Source organism: Xenopus tropicalis, chromosome 7, assembly GCF_000004195.4.
Source record: "Xenopus tropicalis strain Nigerian chromosome 7, UCB_Xtro_10.0, whole genome shotgun sequence".
In the NCBI taxonomy this organism is placed as follows: Eukaryota; Metazoa; Chordata; class Amphibia; order Anura; family Pipidae; genus Xenopus; species Xenopus tropicalis.
This window is the reverse complement of record NC_030683.2, coordinates 132,177,779-132,194,775: the sequence shown is the minus strand read 5'-3', so window position 1 is coordinate 132,194,775 and position 16,997 is coordinate 132,177,779. Positions and strand designations below refer to the sequence as shown.

At 51.2% G+C, this 16,997-nt stretch overlaps 1 protein-coding gene across 11 annotated transcripts in view; it reads left to right on the top strand.

Annotated features, from left to right (window-relative positions):
• The window catches only part of hspg2 (heparan sulfate proteoglycan 2), a 142,111-nt gene extending 129,702 nt beyond the window's left edge, over positions 1-12,409 (top strand). For 8 of the 11 annotated variants that reach the window (XM_031906770.1, XM_031906766.1, XM_031906772.1 and 5 more), the window contains 14 exons: positions 725-833; positions 920-1,018; positions 1,107-1,328; positions 2,815-3,059; positions 4,009-4,180; positions 4,332-4,454; positions 7,364-7,420; positions 7,865-7,940; positions 8,167-8,245; positions 8,774-8,815; positions 9,146-9,216; positions 9,294-9,377; positions 9,563-9,666; positions 10,819-12,409. In XM_031906770.1, the coding sequence (XP_031762630.1) occupies positions 725-833; positions 920-1,018; positions 1,107-1,328; positions 2,815-3,059; positions 4,009-4,180; positions 4,332-4,454; positions 7,364-7,420; positions 7,865-7,940; positions 8,167-8,245; positions 8,774-8,815; positions 9,146-9,216; positions 9,294-9,377; positions 9,563-9,666; positions 10,819-10,991 (1,656 nt within the window). In that variant the 3' untranslated portion in view covers positions 10,992-12,409. The remainder of the gene's footprint in view (positions 1-724; positions 834-919; positions 1,019-1,106; positions 1,329-2,814; positions 3,060-4,008; positions 4,181-4,331; positions 4,455-7,363; positions 7,421-7,864; positions 7,941-8,166; positions 8,246-8,773; positions 8,816-9,145; positions 9,217-9,293; positions 9,378-9,562; positions 9,667-10,818) is intronic. The other 3 variants (XM_031906769.1, XM_031906767.1, XM_031906775.1) reach the window with 1 other exon arrangement.
• The last annotated feature ends 4,588 nt before the right edge of the window (positions 12,410-16,997 follow it).

The window sequence follows — 16,997 nt, the reverse complement described above, 5'->3', positions numbered from 1 at the left end:
AGTAGGGCAAGATGGGGACAGTAGAGCAAGATGGAGACAGTAGGACAAGATGGAGACACTAGGGCAAGATGGAGGCAGTAGGACAAGATGGAGACAGTAGGGCAAGATGGCGACAGTAGGGCAAGATGGAGACAGTAGGACAAGATGGAGACAGTAGGGCAAGATGGAGACAGTAGGGCAAGACGGAGACAGTAGGGCAAGACGGAGACAGTAGGGCAAGACGGAGACAGTAGGGCAAGACGGAGACAGTAGGGCCAGACGAAGACAGTAGGACAAGACAGATACAGTAGGGCAAGATGGAGACAGTAGGGCAAGATGGAGACAGTAGGGCAAGATGGAGACAGTAGGACAAGATGGAGACAGTAGGGCAAGATGGAGACAGTAGGGCAAGATGGAGACAGTAGGGCAAGATGGAGACAGTAGGGCAAGATGGAGACAGTAGGGCAAGATGGAGACAGTAGGGCAAGATGGAGACAGTAGGGCAAGATGGAGATAACCCCTTTGCTCTCTGGTTGGACCATGTTGCTGTTGAGCTCCATCCATGGCAAAGAGGCAACTGACCTTGCATTATATATGCCTGGGGGATGGTGGTCCTATCTACAACCAAGGTGGTCCCAGTGAGACCACTCCAGGCTTCATTAAAGGGGTTGGATGACTATAATGAGAAGTATATGGCTTTGCCCTTATTGGTGCCCATATTAACTCATTGTATCCCACCCAATAGAACAGAGGAACGTGCCAGGACTCGGAGAGCAGCAGTTACGTGTGCGTCTGTTCCGCCGGCTTCACTGGGAGTAACTGTGAGCACTCTCAGGCCCTGCACTGCCACCCAGGTACCTACAGAGCCCATACTGCCCAACCGCCCAACCCTACTGGCTTTTCCCCATGTAACTGTCTCCCACTCGTGTTCCTTCAACAGAAGCCTGTGGCCCTGATGCCACCTGTATAAACCGAGCCGACGGGCAAGGATACACCTGCCGCTGCCACCTGGGCAAATCCGGAGAGAAATGCATGGATGGTACAGAAATATCATTGGCTCCAGGTCCCATTCCATGGGAATTCCTAGCACTTCCTAATGGTTCTCTGTGGTTATTCCCCCAATACAGGCACCATGGTGAACACCCCGTCCTTTAATGGCGACTCCTCCTACATCTCCTACCCGTCTCTCACCAACATCCACAACGAGCTCCGCGTAGACCTGGAATTCAAGCCGATATCTCCAGACGGACTTCTGTTCTTCAGCGGAGGGAAAGCTGCCCCAGTGGAGGACTTTGTGTCCATTGCAATGGTGGGGGGGTACCTGGAATTCCGATATGAGCTTGGCTCAGGTCAGTACTGTAACTGCACTGGGGGATGATAGGGGGGCTGCATCCAGGGAATGGGGGGGGGGCTTATTAATCTTTTATTGGTGGGAATGACCTTCAAGCACAGATTGGCCACCAAGAGTTTTAGAGATTTCCTGGTTTGCCCAAAATTCTATAATACTTCCAGTCTGTCAGACCAAATGTGAGGAAGAGAAGGGGGATTAATGTCAGGAGGGGGGAAAGGGGGAGCAGCAGGAATGAATGGAAAGGGGGTTCGGGGAGTAGAGAGACAAATGGGGGGAGAGGGGAAATATAGAAGGGGGGAGAAGAGGGAGGATGGGGGGGAGTAAGGCCAAACAGTTGGGGGGGGAATAGAAAAGGAAAGGAGAGGGGATGAGAGACAGAAGGAGAGAGGGGAAGGGAAAGGGGGTTCGGGGAGTAGAGAGACAAATGGGGGGAGAGGGGAAATATAGAAGGGGGGAGAAGAGGGAGGATGGGGGGGAGTAAGGCCAAACAGTTGGGGGGGGGAATAGAAAAGGAAAGGAGAGGGGATGAGAGACAGAAGGAGAGAGGGGAAGGGAAAGGGGGTTCGGGGAGTAGAGAGACAAATGGGGGGAGAGGGGAAATATAGAAGGGGGGAGAAGAGGGAGGATGGGGGGAGTAAGGCCAAACAGTTGGGGGGGGGGAATAGAAAAGGAAAGGAGAGGGGATGAGAGACAGAAGGAGAGAGGGGAAGGGAAAGGGGGTTCGGGGAGTAGAGAGACAAATGGGGGGAGAGGGGAAATATAGAAGGGGGGAGAAGAGGGAGGATGGGGGGAGTAAGGCCAAACAGTTGGGGGGGGGAATAGGAAAGGAAAGGAGAGGGGATGAGAGACAGAAGGAGAGAGGGGAAGGGAAAGGGGGTTCGGGGAGTAGAGAGACAAATGGGGGGAGAGGGGAAATATAGAAGGGGGGAGAAGAGGGAGGATGGGGGGGAGTAAGGCCAAACAGTTGGGGGGGGAATAGGAAAGGAAAGGAGAGGGGATGAGAGACAGAAGGAGAGAGGGGAAGGGAAAGGGGGTTCGGGGAGAGATAAATGGGGGGAGAGGGGAAATATAGAAGGGGGAGAAGAGGGAGGATGGGGGGGGAGTAAGGCCAAACAGTTGGGGGGGGGGAATAGAAAAGGAAAGGAGAGGGGATGAGAGACAGAAGGAGAGAGGGGAAGGGAAAGGGGGTTCGGGGAGTAGAGAGACAAATGGGGGGAGAGGGGAAATATAGAAGGGGGGAGAAGAGGGAGGATGGGGGGGAGTAAGGCCAAACAGTTGGGGGGGGGTAATAGAAAAGGAAAGGAGAGGGGATGAGAGACAGAAGGAGAGAGGGGAAGGGAAAGGGGGTTCGGGGAGTAGAGAGACAAATGGAGGGAGAGGGGAAATATAAAATGGGGAGAAGAGAGAAGAAGGGGGTACAAGTAGGTAGAGTGACCAATGAGAAATATTATAAGGGGTAAATGGACCTCTGGTTGTCCCCACAGGGCTGGCAATCCTGAGAAGTTTGGAGCCGGTCACACTGGGCCAGTGGCACAAGGTATCAGCAGAGCGAGTGAATAAGGACGGGACTCTGATAGTGGACGGCACCGACCCAGTGAAGAGATCCGCCCCGGGGAAGAGCCAGGGACTTAACCTGAAGACCTTGATGTATCTCGGGGGAGTAGATGGTTCTGTGGAGCTTCCTAGTGCTGCCAATATCAGCCGCCACTTCCAGGGCTGCATAGGAGAGGTGAGTCCAGTTGGTGGGTCCTGCCCAGTTGTTGGGTTGGTGGGTTCTAGCCAGTTGTTGGGTCGGTGGGTCCTGCCCAGTTGGTGGGTTGGTGGGTCCTGCCCAGTTGTTGGGTCGGTGGGTTCTGCCCAGTTATTGGGTCGGTGGGTTCTGCCCAGTTTTTGGGTCTGTGGGTTCTGCCCATTTGTTGGGTCAGTGGGTTCTGCCCAGTTATTGGGTCGGTGGGTCCTGCCCAGTTATTGGGTCGGTGGGTTCTGCCCAGTTGTTGGGTCAGTGGGTTCTGCCCAGTTATTGGGTCGGTGGGTTCTGCCCATTTGTTGGGTCAGTGGGTTCTGCCCAGTTATTGGGTCAGTGGGTTCTGCCCAGTTATTGGGTCGGTGGGTCCTGCCCAGTTATTGGGTCTGTGGGTTCTGCCCAGTTGTTGGGTCAGTGGGTTCTGCCCAGTTATTGGGTCGGTGGGTCCTGCCCAGTTATTGGGTCGGTGGGTTCTGCCCAGTTATTGGGTCAGTGGGTTCTGCCCAGTTGTTGGGTCGGTGGCTCCTGCCCAGTTATTGGGTCGGTGGGTTCTGCCTAGTTGTTGGGTCGGTGGGTCCTGCCCAGTTATTGGGTCGGTGGGTCCTGCCCAGTTGTTGGGTCGGTGGGTCCTGCCCAGTTGTTGGGTCGGTGGGTCCTGCCCAGTTATTGGGTCGGTGGGTTCTGCCCAGTTGTTGGGTCGGTGGGTCCTGCCCAGTTATTGGGTCGGTGGGTTCTGCCTAGTTGTTGGGTCAGTGGGTTCTGCCCAGTTATTGGGTCGGTGGGTTCTGCCCAGTTGTTGGGTCGGTGGGTCCTGCCCAGTTATTGGGTCGGTGGGTTCTGCCCAGTTGTTGGGTCGGTGGGTCCTGCCCAGCTGTTTGGGGGGGCCCCTGTGCTACTTGGTAGGAGGGGTCATTGTGTCTCTTTTGGTTTCTAGGTTTCCATTAATGGGAAGAAAGTTGACATTTCCTACAGTTTCACTGAAAGCTCGGCCATTGGGCAATGCTACGATAACAGCCCCTGCGACCGGATGCCCTGCCTGCACGGGGGGCGCTGCCAGCCCACGGGCGAGTATGAGTATCAGTGCCTGTGCCTGGATGGATTCAAGGGTAAGTAACCCGGCAGTAGGATTATTCTCTTTAGTTCCAGTAGCTGAATGGGCCGGTGCTGGGAAGGACTGGTTGTAGGCATTCATACATATCTGTCCATGTACTGAATGGGTTGGTCCATATCTATAAAATCCTTATAATATTCCTGCAGGGGATCGGTGCGAGACCCACGAGGATCAGTGTCAGATACACAACCCCTGTCTCAATGGCGCCACCTGCAAGGACAACCGATGCCACTGCCCCTCCGGGTACTCGGGCACAATCTGTGAGCATGGTAAGGGGTGCCAGCGATACCCTCTGTGTTACTGAGTGGGGTGCCCATAGTAAGGGGTGCCCATACTCACGCTGTATCCTAATAGTAAGGGGTGCCCATACTCACACTGTATCCTAATAGTAAGGGGTGTCCATACTCACACTATATCCTAATAGTAAGGGGTGCCCATACTCACACTATATCCTAATAGTAAGGGGTGCCCATACTCACACTGTATCCTAATAGTAAGGGGTGCCCATACTCACACTGTATCCTAATAGTAAGGGGTGCCCATACTCACACTGTATCCTAATAGTAAGGGGTGCCCATACTCACACTGTATCCTAATAGTAAGGGGTGCCCATACTCACACTGTATCCTAATAGTAAGGGGTGCCCATACTCACACTGTATCCTAATAGTAAGGGGTGCCCATACTCACACTGTATCCTAATAGTAAGGGTGCCCATACTCACACTGTATCCTAATAGTAAGGGGTGCCCATACCACACTGTATCCTAATAGTAAGGGGTGCCCATACTCACACTGTATCCTAATAGTAAGGGGTGCCCATACTCACACTGTATCCTAATAGTAAGGGGTGCCCATACTCACACTATATCCTAATAGTAAGGGGTGCCCATACTCACACTATATCCTAATAGTAAGGGGTGCCCATACTCACACTGTATCCTAATAGTAAGGGGTGCCCATACTCACACTGTATCCTAATAGTAAGGGGTGCCCATACTCACACTGTATCCCTAATAGTAAGGGGTGCCCATACTCACACTGTATCCTAATAGTAAGGGGTGCCCATACTCACACTGTATCCTAATAGTAAGGGGTGCCCATACTCACACTGTATCCTAATAGTAAGGGGTGCCCATACTCACACTGTATCCTAATAGTAAGGGGTGCCCATACTCACACTGTATCCTAATAGTAAGGGGTGCCCATACTCACACTGTATCCTAATAGTAAGGGGTGCCCCATACTCACACTGTATCCTAATAGTAAGGGGTGCCCATACTCACACTGTATCCTAATAGTAAGGGGTGCCCATACTCACACTGTATCCTAATAGTAAGGGTGCCCATACTCACACTGTATCCTAATAGTAAGGGGTGCCCATACTCACACTGTATCCTAATAGTAAGGGGTGTCCATACTCACACTAGTAAGGGGTGCCCATACTCACACTATATCCTAATAGTAAGGGGTGCCCATACTCACACTGTATCCTAATAGTAAAGGGGTGCCCATACTCACACTGTATCCTAATAGTAAGGGGTGCCCATACTCACACTGTATCCTAATAGTTAAGGGGTGCCCATACTCACACTGTATCCTAATAGTAAGGGGTGCCCATACTCACACTGTATCCTAATAGTAAGGGGTGCCCATACTCACACTGTATCCTAATAGTAAGGGGTGCCCATACTCACACTGTATCCTAATAGTAAGGGGTGCCCATACTCACACTGTATCCTAATAGTAAGGGGTGCCCATACTCACACTGTATCCTAATAGTAAGGGGTGCCCATACTCATACAGATGGGCACTTCCCCCTGCCCTGTGCCCTATGGGCTTATACAGACGGGCACTTCCCTATGCCCTGTGCCCTATGGGCTTATACAGACGGGCACCTCCCTATGCCCTGTGCCCTATGGGCTTATACAGACGGGCACCTCCCTATGCCCTGTGCCCTATGGGCTCATACAGATGGGCACTTCCCCCTGCCCTGTGCCCTATGGGCTCATACAGACGGGCACCTCCCTATGCCCCGTGCCCTATGGGCTTATACAGACGGGCACTTCCCCCTGCCCCGTGCCCTATGGGCACATACAGATGGGCACCTCCCTATGCCCCGTGCCCTATGGGCTCATACAGACGGGCACCTCCCTATGCCCCGTGCCCTATGGGCTCATGCAGACGGGCACTTCCCTCTGCCCAGTGCCCTATGGGCTCATACAGACGGGCACCTCCCTATGCCCCGTACCCTATGGGCTCATGCAGACGGGCACTTCCCTCTGCCCAGTGCCCTGCCCAATGCCCCATGAGCTCCTGCTTTTGCCCCATGCAGTAGAATCCACCGTGTATGAGCTTGTATAGAGTTGTTATTGGCTGTGCTGCCTGCACTCTCAGCTTGCATAGATGGGCACTTGCCTCCCCCCCAATGCCCCCCTTGCCCCCCCGTATGAGTTGTACCCACAGGCGCTTGGCTCCCCCCCAATGCCCCCCTTGCCCCCCCATATGAGTTGTGCCCAGAGGCGCTTGGCTCCCCCCAATGCCCCCGCCCCCCCCGTATGAGTTGTACCCACAGGCGCTTGGCTCCCCCCCAATGCCCCCAGCCCCCCCCCCGTATGAGTTGTACCCACAGGCGCTTGGCTCCCCCCCAATGCCCCCAGCCCCCCCCGTATGAGTTGTACCCACAGGCGCTTGGCTCCCCCCCAATGCCCCCCTTGCCCCCCCCGTATGAGTTGTACCCACAGGCCCTTGGCTCCCCCCCCAATGCCCCCCTTGCCCCCCCGTATGAGTTGTACCCACAGGCGCTTGGCTCCCCCCCAATGCCCCCCTTGCCCCCCCGAATGAGTTGTACCCACAGGCGCTTGGCTCCCCCCCAATGCCCCCCTTGCCCCCCCGAATGAGTTGTACCCACAGGCGCTTGGCTCCCCCCCAATGCCCCCCTTGCCCCCCCGAATGAGTTGTACCCACAGGCGCTTGGCTCCCCCCCAATGCCCCCGGCCCCCCCCCGTATGAGTTGTACCCACAGGCGCTGGGCTCCCCCCCAATGCCCCCGGCCCCCCCCGTATGAGTTGTACCCACAGGCGCTTGTCTCCCCCCCAATGCCCCCCTTGCCCCCCCCGTATGAGTTGTACCCACAGGCGCTTGGCTTTGTTCCTAACCCGCTTATTTGCACTTGTGCAGGACGCACGGCTGGCGCTGAGGATCGGGATTGGCCCGTGGAAGGGAGTGGGGGGAATGGTACAGTATCCGCCATTTGTTATTTGCCATCTTAACTCTTTCCTTTCCTTTGTCTCTGGGGCGGGAAGAGGAGATTTGGGGGGAGTTGGGTGGGAATAAGCGAAGCTCAACGTTCTAGAATGTTCTCCTGCCTCGTGCTACCGGCACCTCTTGCCCATCATGGGGGGGCGCCACTAGCTCGGCCAACAATGACGTCCAAATTCTCCACCAATAGTCAGAAAGCAAAGTCTGTGATTGGTGCGGCTAATAAGATGCCCTGTGATTGGCTGATGAGATACCCAAAGTCTTGTGTTCTCTTTTCTTTCCTTTTCCTATTCATGTTCTGGGCCTAATCTGGGCATGACCTGGGCCTAATCTGGGCATGACCTGGGCATAATCTGGGCATAATCTGGGCATTACCTGGGCAAGCCTTCTTCTCTCTTTTACCCCGTGTTTGTTTTGCAGATGCCCCCGGGCTCTACGGATCGTTCTTCTCTGATGACTCTTACATTGCCCTTCCCAAACATGTCTTCCCCAGAAGGTAGGAGCATCCCATGTGATTTTTCTCAACCCTCCTATTGGCTGAAACTGCCAGATGTATATTCTGATACACGTTGCTATGGGAGAGCAGCACATGTTGTACCCCAATAATATCTCATTGGTATCAGCTCAGGTCCATGGGGGGCAGAAGGGATTTAGGGGCAGACGCAGTGGGCAAATTGCACTTTGTTATGGCTGTTACCATGGAGTTTTGTGTCTCCCCCCAGCCGGCCGGAGGCGCCAGAAACCATAGAGTTGGAGATCAGAACCAGCTCGTCGGAGGGCGTGATCCTGTGGCAGGGGATGGTAAGTGTCCCACCAAGTCCCTCGGCAACAAATCCCGCCTTTCCTTGATTCCCGCGGCTATGGGCGGAGCTTGTACTAACCCCTCTCTCCCTCATTTCCCCAATTACTCATTAAAGGGTAAGTAAAGCCTGAGCTCATTCTTATTAGCACCTGATGATCCTAATGCAAACAGGTCCAGGGTTAATCCCAAATGGACTTACCCTTTAATAATGCAGATTATAAGGAACCCACTATGTCGGCTGGACTGGGGGCAATTCCGATGCTCCAGTGGGTATATAGCGGGCTTACACAGGCAGCTGCCATAGTGTGCCTGTATGTACCTACCTGAGGACCTTCAGCTGGGCCTCAACCTAAACACAACCCAACAGGGCTCAGCTCTCAGGGATTATGGGAGCGGTGGTTAAATGATTGGGGGGGTAGGGGGCGTTGCCCTTGCTTCTTGGTATCCGCCCCCTTTGCTTGACTCTCTTGACCGGCTCTTTGGCTGCAGCTTTGCATGAAACTGTTTCCTCTCTTTGTCCCATTCAGGTTTCCCATAGTTCTGAGAATCATCTGCTTGGCACTAACCAGGTACTGACCCGGCGGCCACGGCTTGGCCCATGTCTCACTGGCCCCTAGGAACCCTTCTTTAGCCCCGGGGGGTTATTCTATCTTCCTTCTGTTAAACTACAACCCCCAACTGTATATGATATGGATATTAGATGATTTGTAGTTGTGAGATGATCACATGGTTACGCCACTTCCTGTTCTGTGGGTGCAAACCCTTTGGGTACCTACCCCCAGTAGAAGAATATCTGCCCCCTTGCCGTGCTTGGCAGTAAGACGTAACCCCCACGTGGCATATATAATGGATGACATCACAGGGTCCGGTATGATGTAATGTCTCACTTCCTGTTACAGGAGGAGAACGAGCAGAGCAAAGGCAAGGACTTTATAAGCCTTGGGCTGAAGGACGGCCATCTTGTATTCAGGTAAGTGGCCCCGGAACTAGCGAAGCCTAGAAGACCGAGTAATGGCCGCCATTGCCTCATTGTCTCTCTCCCCCCAGTTACCAGTTGGGCAGCGGGGAGGCCAATATCCGCTCGGAGGATCCCGTGAATGATGGGGAATGGCACCGAATCGTGGCTGTACGGTAAGTAGCCCACAAGGACTTCCTTTGGCCACCACTGGGCACTGGGGAGGCAATCTGCCCCCAGGTATGGAGCTTTGGGCTGCTCTCCTCTCTATGGTCAGTGGGAGGGGAGGTTCTTGGGGAAGAGAGCAGCCCAGGAGCAGGAAGTCACTTTGCTGAACTCCATTCTGTGTTTTTGCCCCCAGGGAAGGGAAATTGGGTTCCATCCAAATCGATGGAGAAGATTCCGTGAGTGGGGCCTCCCCAGGCAGGAACATCATGGTCAACACCAAGGGGAGCGTCTATCTGGGTAAGAATAGTCCCCGGTCACATTCCGACTAATATGATTAGTGCTAGACTCCGCCTACAAATATAGGCAAGTGCTGGGCGAGGCTGCTGGGAGTTGTCATCCCCGCACCTGAAGGGCTGTCAGTTAATACCCTTTCTGCCCCAGATAATAGCGTTTCCATGACACCAGGATTCATAACGTGTGTTCTATTTGCATATGCGTCATAGGGGGCGGAGCTTTGCTTGCTGTGCTCTCCCTAAGTAGGTTTGGTTACATATGGCCAGTGAGACCCACTGAGCCAGAACCGATAATGAACCACTGGGAGTAGATTGTTGCCAGCAGCGTTGGACTGGGCCACCGGGGCACTGGAAAAAAACCCAGTGCTAGTGCCAATGGGAATGGCTAGTGCCAATGGGAATGGCTAGTACCAATGGGAATGGCTTGTACCAATGGGAATGGCTAGTACCAATGGGAATGGCTAGTACCAATGGGAATGGCTAGTGTCAATGGGAATGGCTAGTGCCAATGGGAATGGCTTGTACCAATGGGAATGGCTAGTACCAATGGGAATGGCTTGTACCAATGGGAATGGCTAGTGTCAATGGGAATGGCTAGTACCAATGGGAATGGCTAGTACCAATGGGAATGGCTTGTACCAATGGGAATGGCTAGTGTCAATGGGAATGGCTAGTACCAATGGGAATGGTTAGTGCCAATGGGAATGGCTAGTACCAATGGGAATGGTTAGTGCCAATGGGAATGGCTAGTACCAATGGGAATGGCTTGTACCAATGGGAATGGCTAGTGTCAATGGGAATGGCTAGTACCAATGGGAATGGTTAGTGCCAATGGGAATGGCTAGTACCAATGGGAATGGCTAGTACCAATGGGAATGGCTAGTGCCAATGGGAATGGCTAGTACCAATGGGAATGGCTAGTACCAATGGGAATGGCTAGTGCCAATGGGAATGGTTAGTGCCAATGGGAATGGCTAGTACCAATGGGAATGGCTAGTACCAATGGGAATGGCTAGTACCAATGGGAATGGCTAGTACCAATGGGAATGGTTAGTACCAATGGGAATGGTTAGTGCCAATGGGAATGGCTAGTACCAATGGGAATGACTTGCCACAGGTGCCAGATTGTGATCCCTTTCTTTCCCCCTCCCCCTAGGCGGAGCCCCCAATGTAAAGACTCTGACTGGCGGAAAGTTCTCCTCGGGAATCAATGGCTGCATCAAGAACCTGGTGATTCTAAATGCCAGACCTTCCCAGCAGCCTCACCAACCAATCGACTTGAAGCATCACGCAGAGGCGGGGCATAACACCAAAGAGTGCCCCTCATAGGCCGGCGCTTCTCGCTCGCTGGCGATGCTAGGCCAATCCAGAGACACTTGTTTATCTTGTTGTTTTTTTTGTTTTTTTTTTAAAGAGACAGTGACATGAAAGCAAACACAACTGGTGCTGCTACCAAATAACCTACATGGGCGGAGCTGAAACGGCGGAACTGGATTGGGCGTTTCCGTATTACACACCCGGGAATTTCCTTTTGAATTATTATTATTATTATTTTTTAATGTCTACAGATTTTTCCATGTGTTTTACAAGCCGGATGAAGGAATAGTATCAGATTTAAAGCAGATATTTGTTTTTAAAAAGATTCTTTAACCAAAAAAACCACAAAAAAAACCTTCCCATAGGCAAAACTAACAGACTGTGTAAGCGCCATGCTGTTCCCTCTCCGGCCACAGGGGGCGCAGGAATCGCTTTCCTACCCCTATAGCCATAAACTACTAACAGACTGTGTAAGCGCCATGCTGTTCCCTCTCCGGCCACAGGGGGCGCAGGAATCGCTTTCCTACCCTCATAGCCACAAACTAACAGACTGCCCTCTCCGGCCACAGAGGGCGCAGGAATCGCTTTCCTACCGCTATAGCCATAAACTAACAGACCGTGTAAGCGCCATGCTGTTCCCTCTCTGGCCACAGGGGGCGCAGGAATCGCTTTCCTGCCTTAATAGCCACAAACTAACAGACTGTGTAAGCGCCATGCTGTTCCCTCTCTGGCCACAGGGGGCGCAGGAGTCGCTTTCCTGCCTTAATAGCCACAAACTAACAGACTGTGTAAGCGCCATGCTGTTCCCTCTCTGGCCACAGGGGGCGCAGGAGTCGCTTTCCTACCCCTATAGCCACAAACTAATAGACTGTGTAAGCGCCATGCTGTTCCCTCTCTGGCCACAGGGGGCGCAGAAGTCGCTTTCCTGCCCTAATAGCCACAGTACATGAGCCAGAAGTCTCATTATGGCCATAACTGTATTGCGTTTGCCCCCAGACCCCCGGAGTGTTGCCCCGGCCCCCGGCAATGAGCATTTTGTTACAAATCCGTACAACCCTCCCCCAACACACAGGCCGGAATCAGTGTTATTTGCTCCGTGGTGCTGATGATGTCACACAGGAAGTCCGGCCTTGCCTTACATCACTTCCTGCCCTTGGGCGGGCAGTTTGTTCCCTGTCAGTGACTCTGGGGGGGGGGGGGGGAGGGGTCGATCTGTTTCTATTGAGTTTACTGGAACGCTATTGGGTGCTGTTATTGGGCTATTCCATTTCATCCTGGGAGGGGGGGAGGCCGGCACGGCCATTTTTTTCTTAGTCGTATTTATTCTTTTACATCTAACTAACCAACTCCACCGGACCGTGTCCCCAAGGTGCTTGAACGCTACGTTCAGGCCGACAACACGTTTTACAATAAAATCATTCCGTACCGTCTGTCTCCTCATATTTTCACTCACCTGGAGTTGGGCCGCTCCGGTGACTTGATTGGGTCTCTGGTTCCGTTGATCATTTCAGTTCAGGGTTGCTACTAATTTAAAGCCTTGGGGGGTTCCAAAGTAAAAACTCGCCAACGTACAGTTTTGGGCTATTTTTTGGAGCATTGGCGAGTTTGTAATGTGGAAACTAGCCCAAGTTTTTTCCCCTTAGTGTGCCTGTCCCACTGCATGCTGGGTAATGTAGTTTGTATCTAACAATTAACCTACAGCTAGGATTAATGTAAAACTACAATACCCAGCATGCAATTGGACAGTATAGACATTAGTTCTGTTTGGTATTCGATTTTGCTTTTATTTTTTTAGGGTTTTTTGGGCTACTTTCAGGCTGGTTTTAGAACTGGCTGGTTTGGGAAAAGAAATCTGGCAACCTTGTTTCAGTTACAGATTGTGCCCAAAGGTATCTTTCTCATTAGATCAGGGAGCCCCAACCTTTTTCACTTGCGAGCCACACAAGCAGGAAAAAATGTTCTTTGGGGGTCCCAAAAAGGTCTGTCATTGGCTGATTGGCCCCATGTGACTGCCGGCCTTCTGGAGGCTCTGGTTGGAGGAAAACTGTCTCTGGGTTTCCGTAACTTGCCCCCAAGCCAGAAATTCAAAATTGGGCAATTACATTGAGGCCACTGGGAGCAACATGTGCCCCTGAGCCACTGGTTGGGGTTCACTGATCTAGAACCTCCTTCTATATTGTGATATAATCAGGGTAAAGTTGCCCTTTATTAGGCGGATCCATTAGAGGTGCAAGGGACATGCACGGGATGTATTGGGCTAACTCACTAACCAACCTCCTTGTCCCCAAAGTGTCTTTTATCCCATAAATCTCTTTAGTCTTCCCTGGCCCTCATTCCTTCCTTTGGATGTAAACCCAAAATTAAAATACTGCCCAATGAAACAACTGTCAGCTTCCCAATGCCAGATATGTCTAACTGTCACTGTAACTATACCCACTGATAATGAGGAATGAATGGATATTGGGGAGTTGTATCAGGAGTCAGAACCAGCAGTGCAGGGAAGGGAAAGGGACAGACACAGTGACAGTTACACATAACTATAAACCCAGTGAGAATGAGGAATGAATGGGTATTGGGGAGTTGTATCAGGAGTCAGAACCAGCAGTGCAGGGAAGGGAAGGGAAAGGGACAGACACAGTGACAGTTACACATAACTATAAACCCAGTGAGAATGAGGAATGAATGGGTATTGGGGAGTTGTATCAGGAGTCAGAACCAGCAGTGCAGGGAAGGGAAAGGGACAGACACAGTGACAGTTACACATAACTATAAACCCAGTGAGAATGAGGAATGAATGGATATTGGGGAGTTGTATCAGGAGTCAGAACCAGCAGTGCAGGGAAGGGAAAGGGACAGACACAGTGACAGTTACACATAACTATAAACCCAGTGAGAATGAGGAATGAATGGGTATTGGGGAGTTGTATCAGGAGTCAGAACCAGCAGTGCAGGGAAGGGAAAGGGACAGACACAGTGACAGTTACACATAACTATAAACCCAGTGAGAATGAGGAATGAATGGATATTGGGGAGTTGTATCAGGAGTCAGAACCAGCAGTGCAGGGAAGGGACAGACACAGTGACAGTTACACATAACTATAAACCCAGTGAGAATGAGGAATGAATGGGTATTGGGGAGTTGTATCAGGAGTCAGAACCAGCAGTGCAGGGAAGGGAAAGGGACAGACACAGTGACAGTTACACATAACTATAAACCCAGTGAGAATGAGGAATGAATGGGTATTGGGGAGTTGTATCAGGAGTCAGAACCAGCAGTGCAGGGAAGGGAAAGGGACAGACACAGTGACAGTTACACATAACTATAAACCCAGTGAGAATGAGGAATGAATGGATATTGGGGAGTTGTATCAGGAGTCAGAACCAGCAGTGCAGGGAAGGGAAAGGGACAGACACAGTGACAGTTACACATAACTATAAACCCTGTGAGAATGAGGAATGAATGGGTATTGGGGAGTTGTATCAGGAGTCAGAACCAGCAGTGCAGGGAAGGGAAAGGGACAGACACAGTGACAGTTACACATAACTATAAACCCAGTGAGAATGAGGAATGAATGGATATTGGGGAGTTGTATCAGGAGTCAGAACCAGCAGTGCAGGGAAGGGAAAGGGACAGACACAGTGACAGTTACACATAACTATAAACCCAGTGAGAATGAGGAATGAATGGGTATTGGGGAGTTGTATCAGGAGTCAGAACCAGCAGTGCAGAGAAGGGAAAGGGACAGACACAGTGACAGTTACACATAACTATAAACCCAGTGAGAATGAGGAATGAATGGATATTGGGGAGTTGTATCAGGAGTCAGAACCAGCAGTGCAGGGAAGGGACAGACACAGTGACAGTTACACATAACTATAAACCCAGTGAGAATGAGGAATGAATGGGTATTGGGGAGTTGTATCAGGAGTCAGAACCAGCAGTGCAGGGAAGGGAAAGGGACAGACACAGTGACAGTTACACATAACTATAAACCCAGTGAGAATGAGGAATGAATGGGTATTGGGGAGTTGTATCAGGAGTCAGAACCAGCAGTGCAGGGAAGGGAAAGGGACAGACACAGTGACAGTTACACATAACTATAAACCCAGTGAGAATGAGGAATGAATGGATATTGGGGAGTTGTATCAGGAGTCAGAACCAGCAGTGCAGGGAAGGGAAAGGGACAGACACAGTGACAGTTACACATAACTATAAACCCAGTGAGAATGAGGAATGAATGGGTATTGGGGAGTTGTATCAGGAGTCAGAACCAGCAGTGCAGGGAAGGGAAAGGGACAGACACAGTGACAGTTACACATAACTATAAACCCAGTGAGAATGAGGAATGAATGGATATTGGGGAGTTGTATCAGGAGTCAGAACCAGCAGTGCAGGGAAGGGAAAGGGACAGACACAGTGACAGTTACACATAACTATAAACCCAGTGAGAATGAGGAATGAATGGGTATTGGGGAGTTGTATCAGGAGTCAGAACCAGCAGTGCAGGGAAGGGAAAGGGACAGACACAGTGACAGTTACACATAACTATAAACCCAGTGAGAATGAGGAATGAATGGGTATTGGGGAGTTGTATCAGGAGTCAGAACCAGCAGTGCAGGGAAGGGAAAGGGACAGACACAGTGACAGTTACACATAACTATAAACCCAGTGAGAATGAGGAATGAATGGATATTGGGGAGTTGTATCAGGAGTCAGAACCAGCAGTGCAGGGAAGGGAAAGGGACAGACACAGTGACAGTTACACATAACTATAAACCCAGTGAGAATGAGGAATGAATGGATATTGGGGAGTTGTATCAGGAGTCAGAACCAGCAGTGCAGGGAAGGGAAAGGGACAGGCACAGTGACAGTTACACATAACTATAAACCCAGTGAGAATGAGGAATGAATGGATATTGAGGAGTTGTATCAGGAGTCAGAACCAGCAGTGCAGGGAAGGGAAAGGGACAGACACAGTGACAGTTACACATAACTATAAACCCAGTGAGAATGAGGGATGAATGGGTATTGGGGAGTTGTATCAGGAGTCAGAACCAGCAGTGCAGGGAAGGGAAAGGGACAGGCACAGTGACAGTTACACATAACTATAAACCCAGTGAGAATGAGGAATGAATGGGTATTGGGGAGTTGTATCAGGAGTCAGAACCAGCAGTGCAGGGAAGGGAAAGGGACAGACACAGTGACAGTTACACATAACTATAAACCCAGTGAGAATGAGGGATGAATGGGTATTGGGGAGTTGTATCAGGAGTCAGAACCAGAGAAGGATATTGGGAAGTTGTATCAGCAGTCAGAACCAGCAGTGCAGGGAAGGGAAAGGGACAGACACAGTGACAGTTACACATAACTATAAACCCAGTGAGAATGAGGAATGAATGGGTATTGGGGAGTTGTATCAGGAGTCAGAACCAGCAGTGCAGGGAAGGGAAAGGGACAGACACAGTGACAGTTACACATAACTATAAACCCAGTGAGAATGAGGAATGAATGGGTATTGGGGAGTTGTATCAGGAGTCAGAACCAGCAGTGCAGGGAAGGGAAAGGGACAGACACAGTGACAGTTACACATAACTATAAACCCAGTGAGAATGAGGGATGAATGGGTATTGGGGAGTTGTATCAGGAGTCAGAACCAGAGAAGGATATTGGGAAGTTGCTTAGAATGACAGTTGTTTCATTGGGCAGCATTTTAGTTTTGGGTTTACTTCTCCTTTAATGCAGTTTTGCCCTCATGAGACAAGAGAAGTAGATTTCTATGTTGTCAGATACAAGGACTGGGCAGGAACTGCTCCATTTTGGGCTACAACACTATGAAATATAGGAAGGTCCTTAGAATATGCGGTTGGGGGGGGATTTAGAACTTCCGGCTGATCGAGAGAGGGGTGTAATATACAGACCACTGGATGTTCCGGAACATTCTGGAACAGTGAGAAACATTAGCACTTTCCTGGCAGCAGGAAGCAGTTGGCGCCAATATCAGGAACAGAGCGATGATG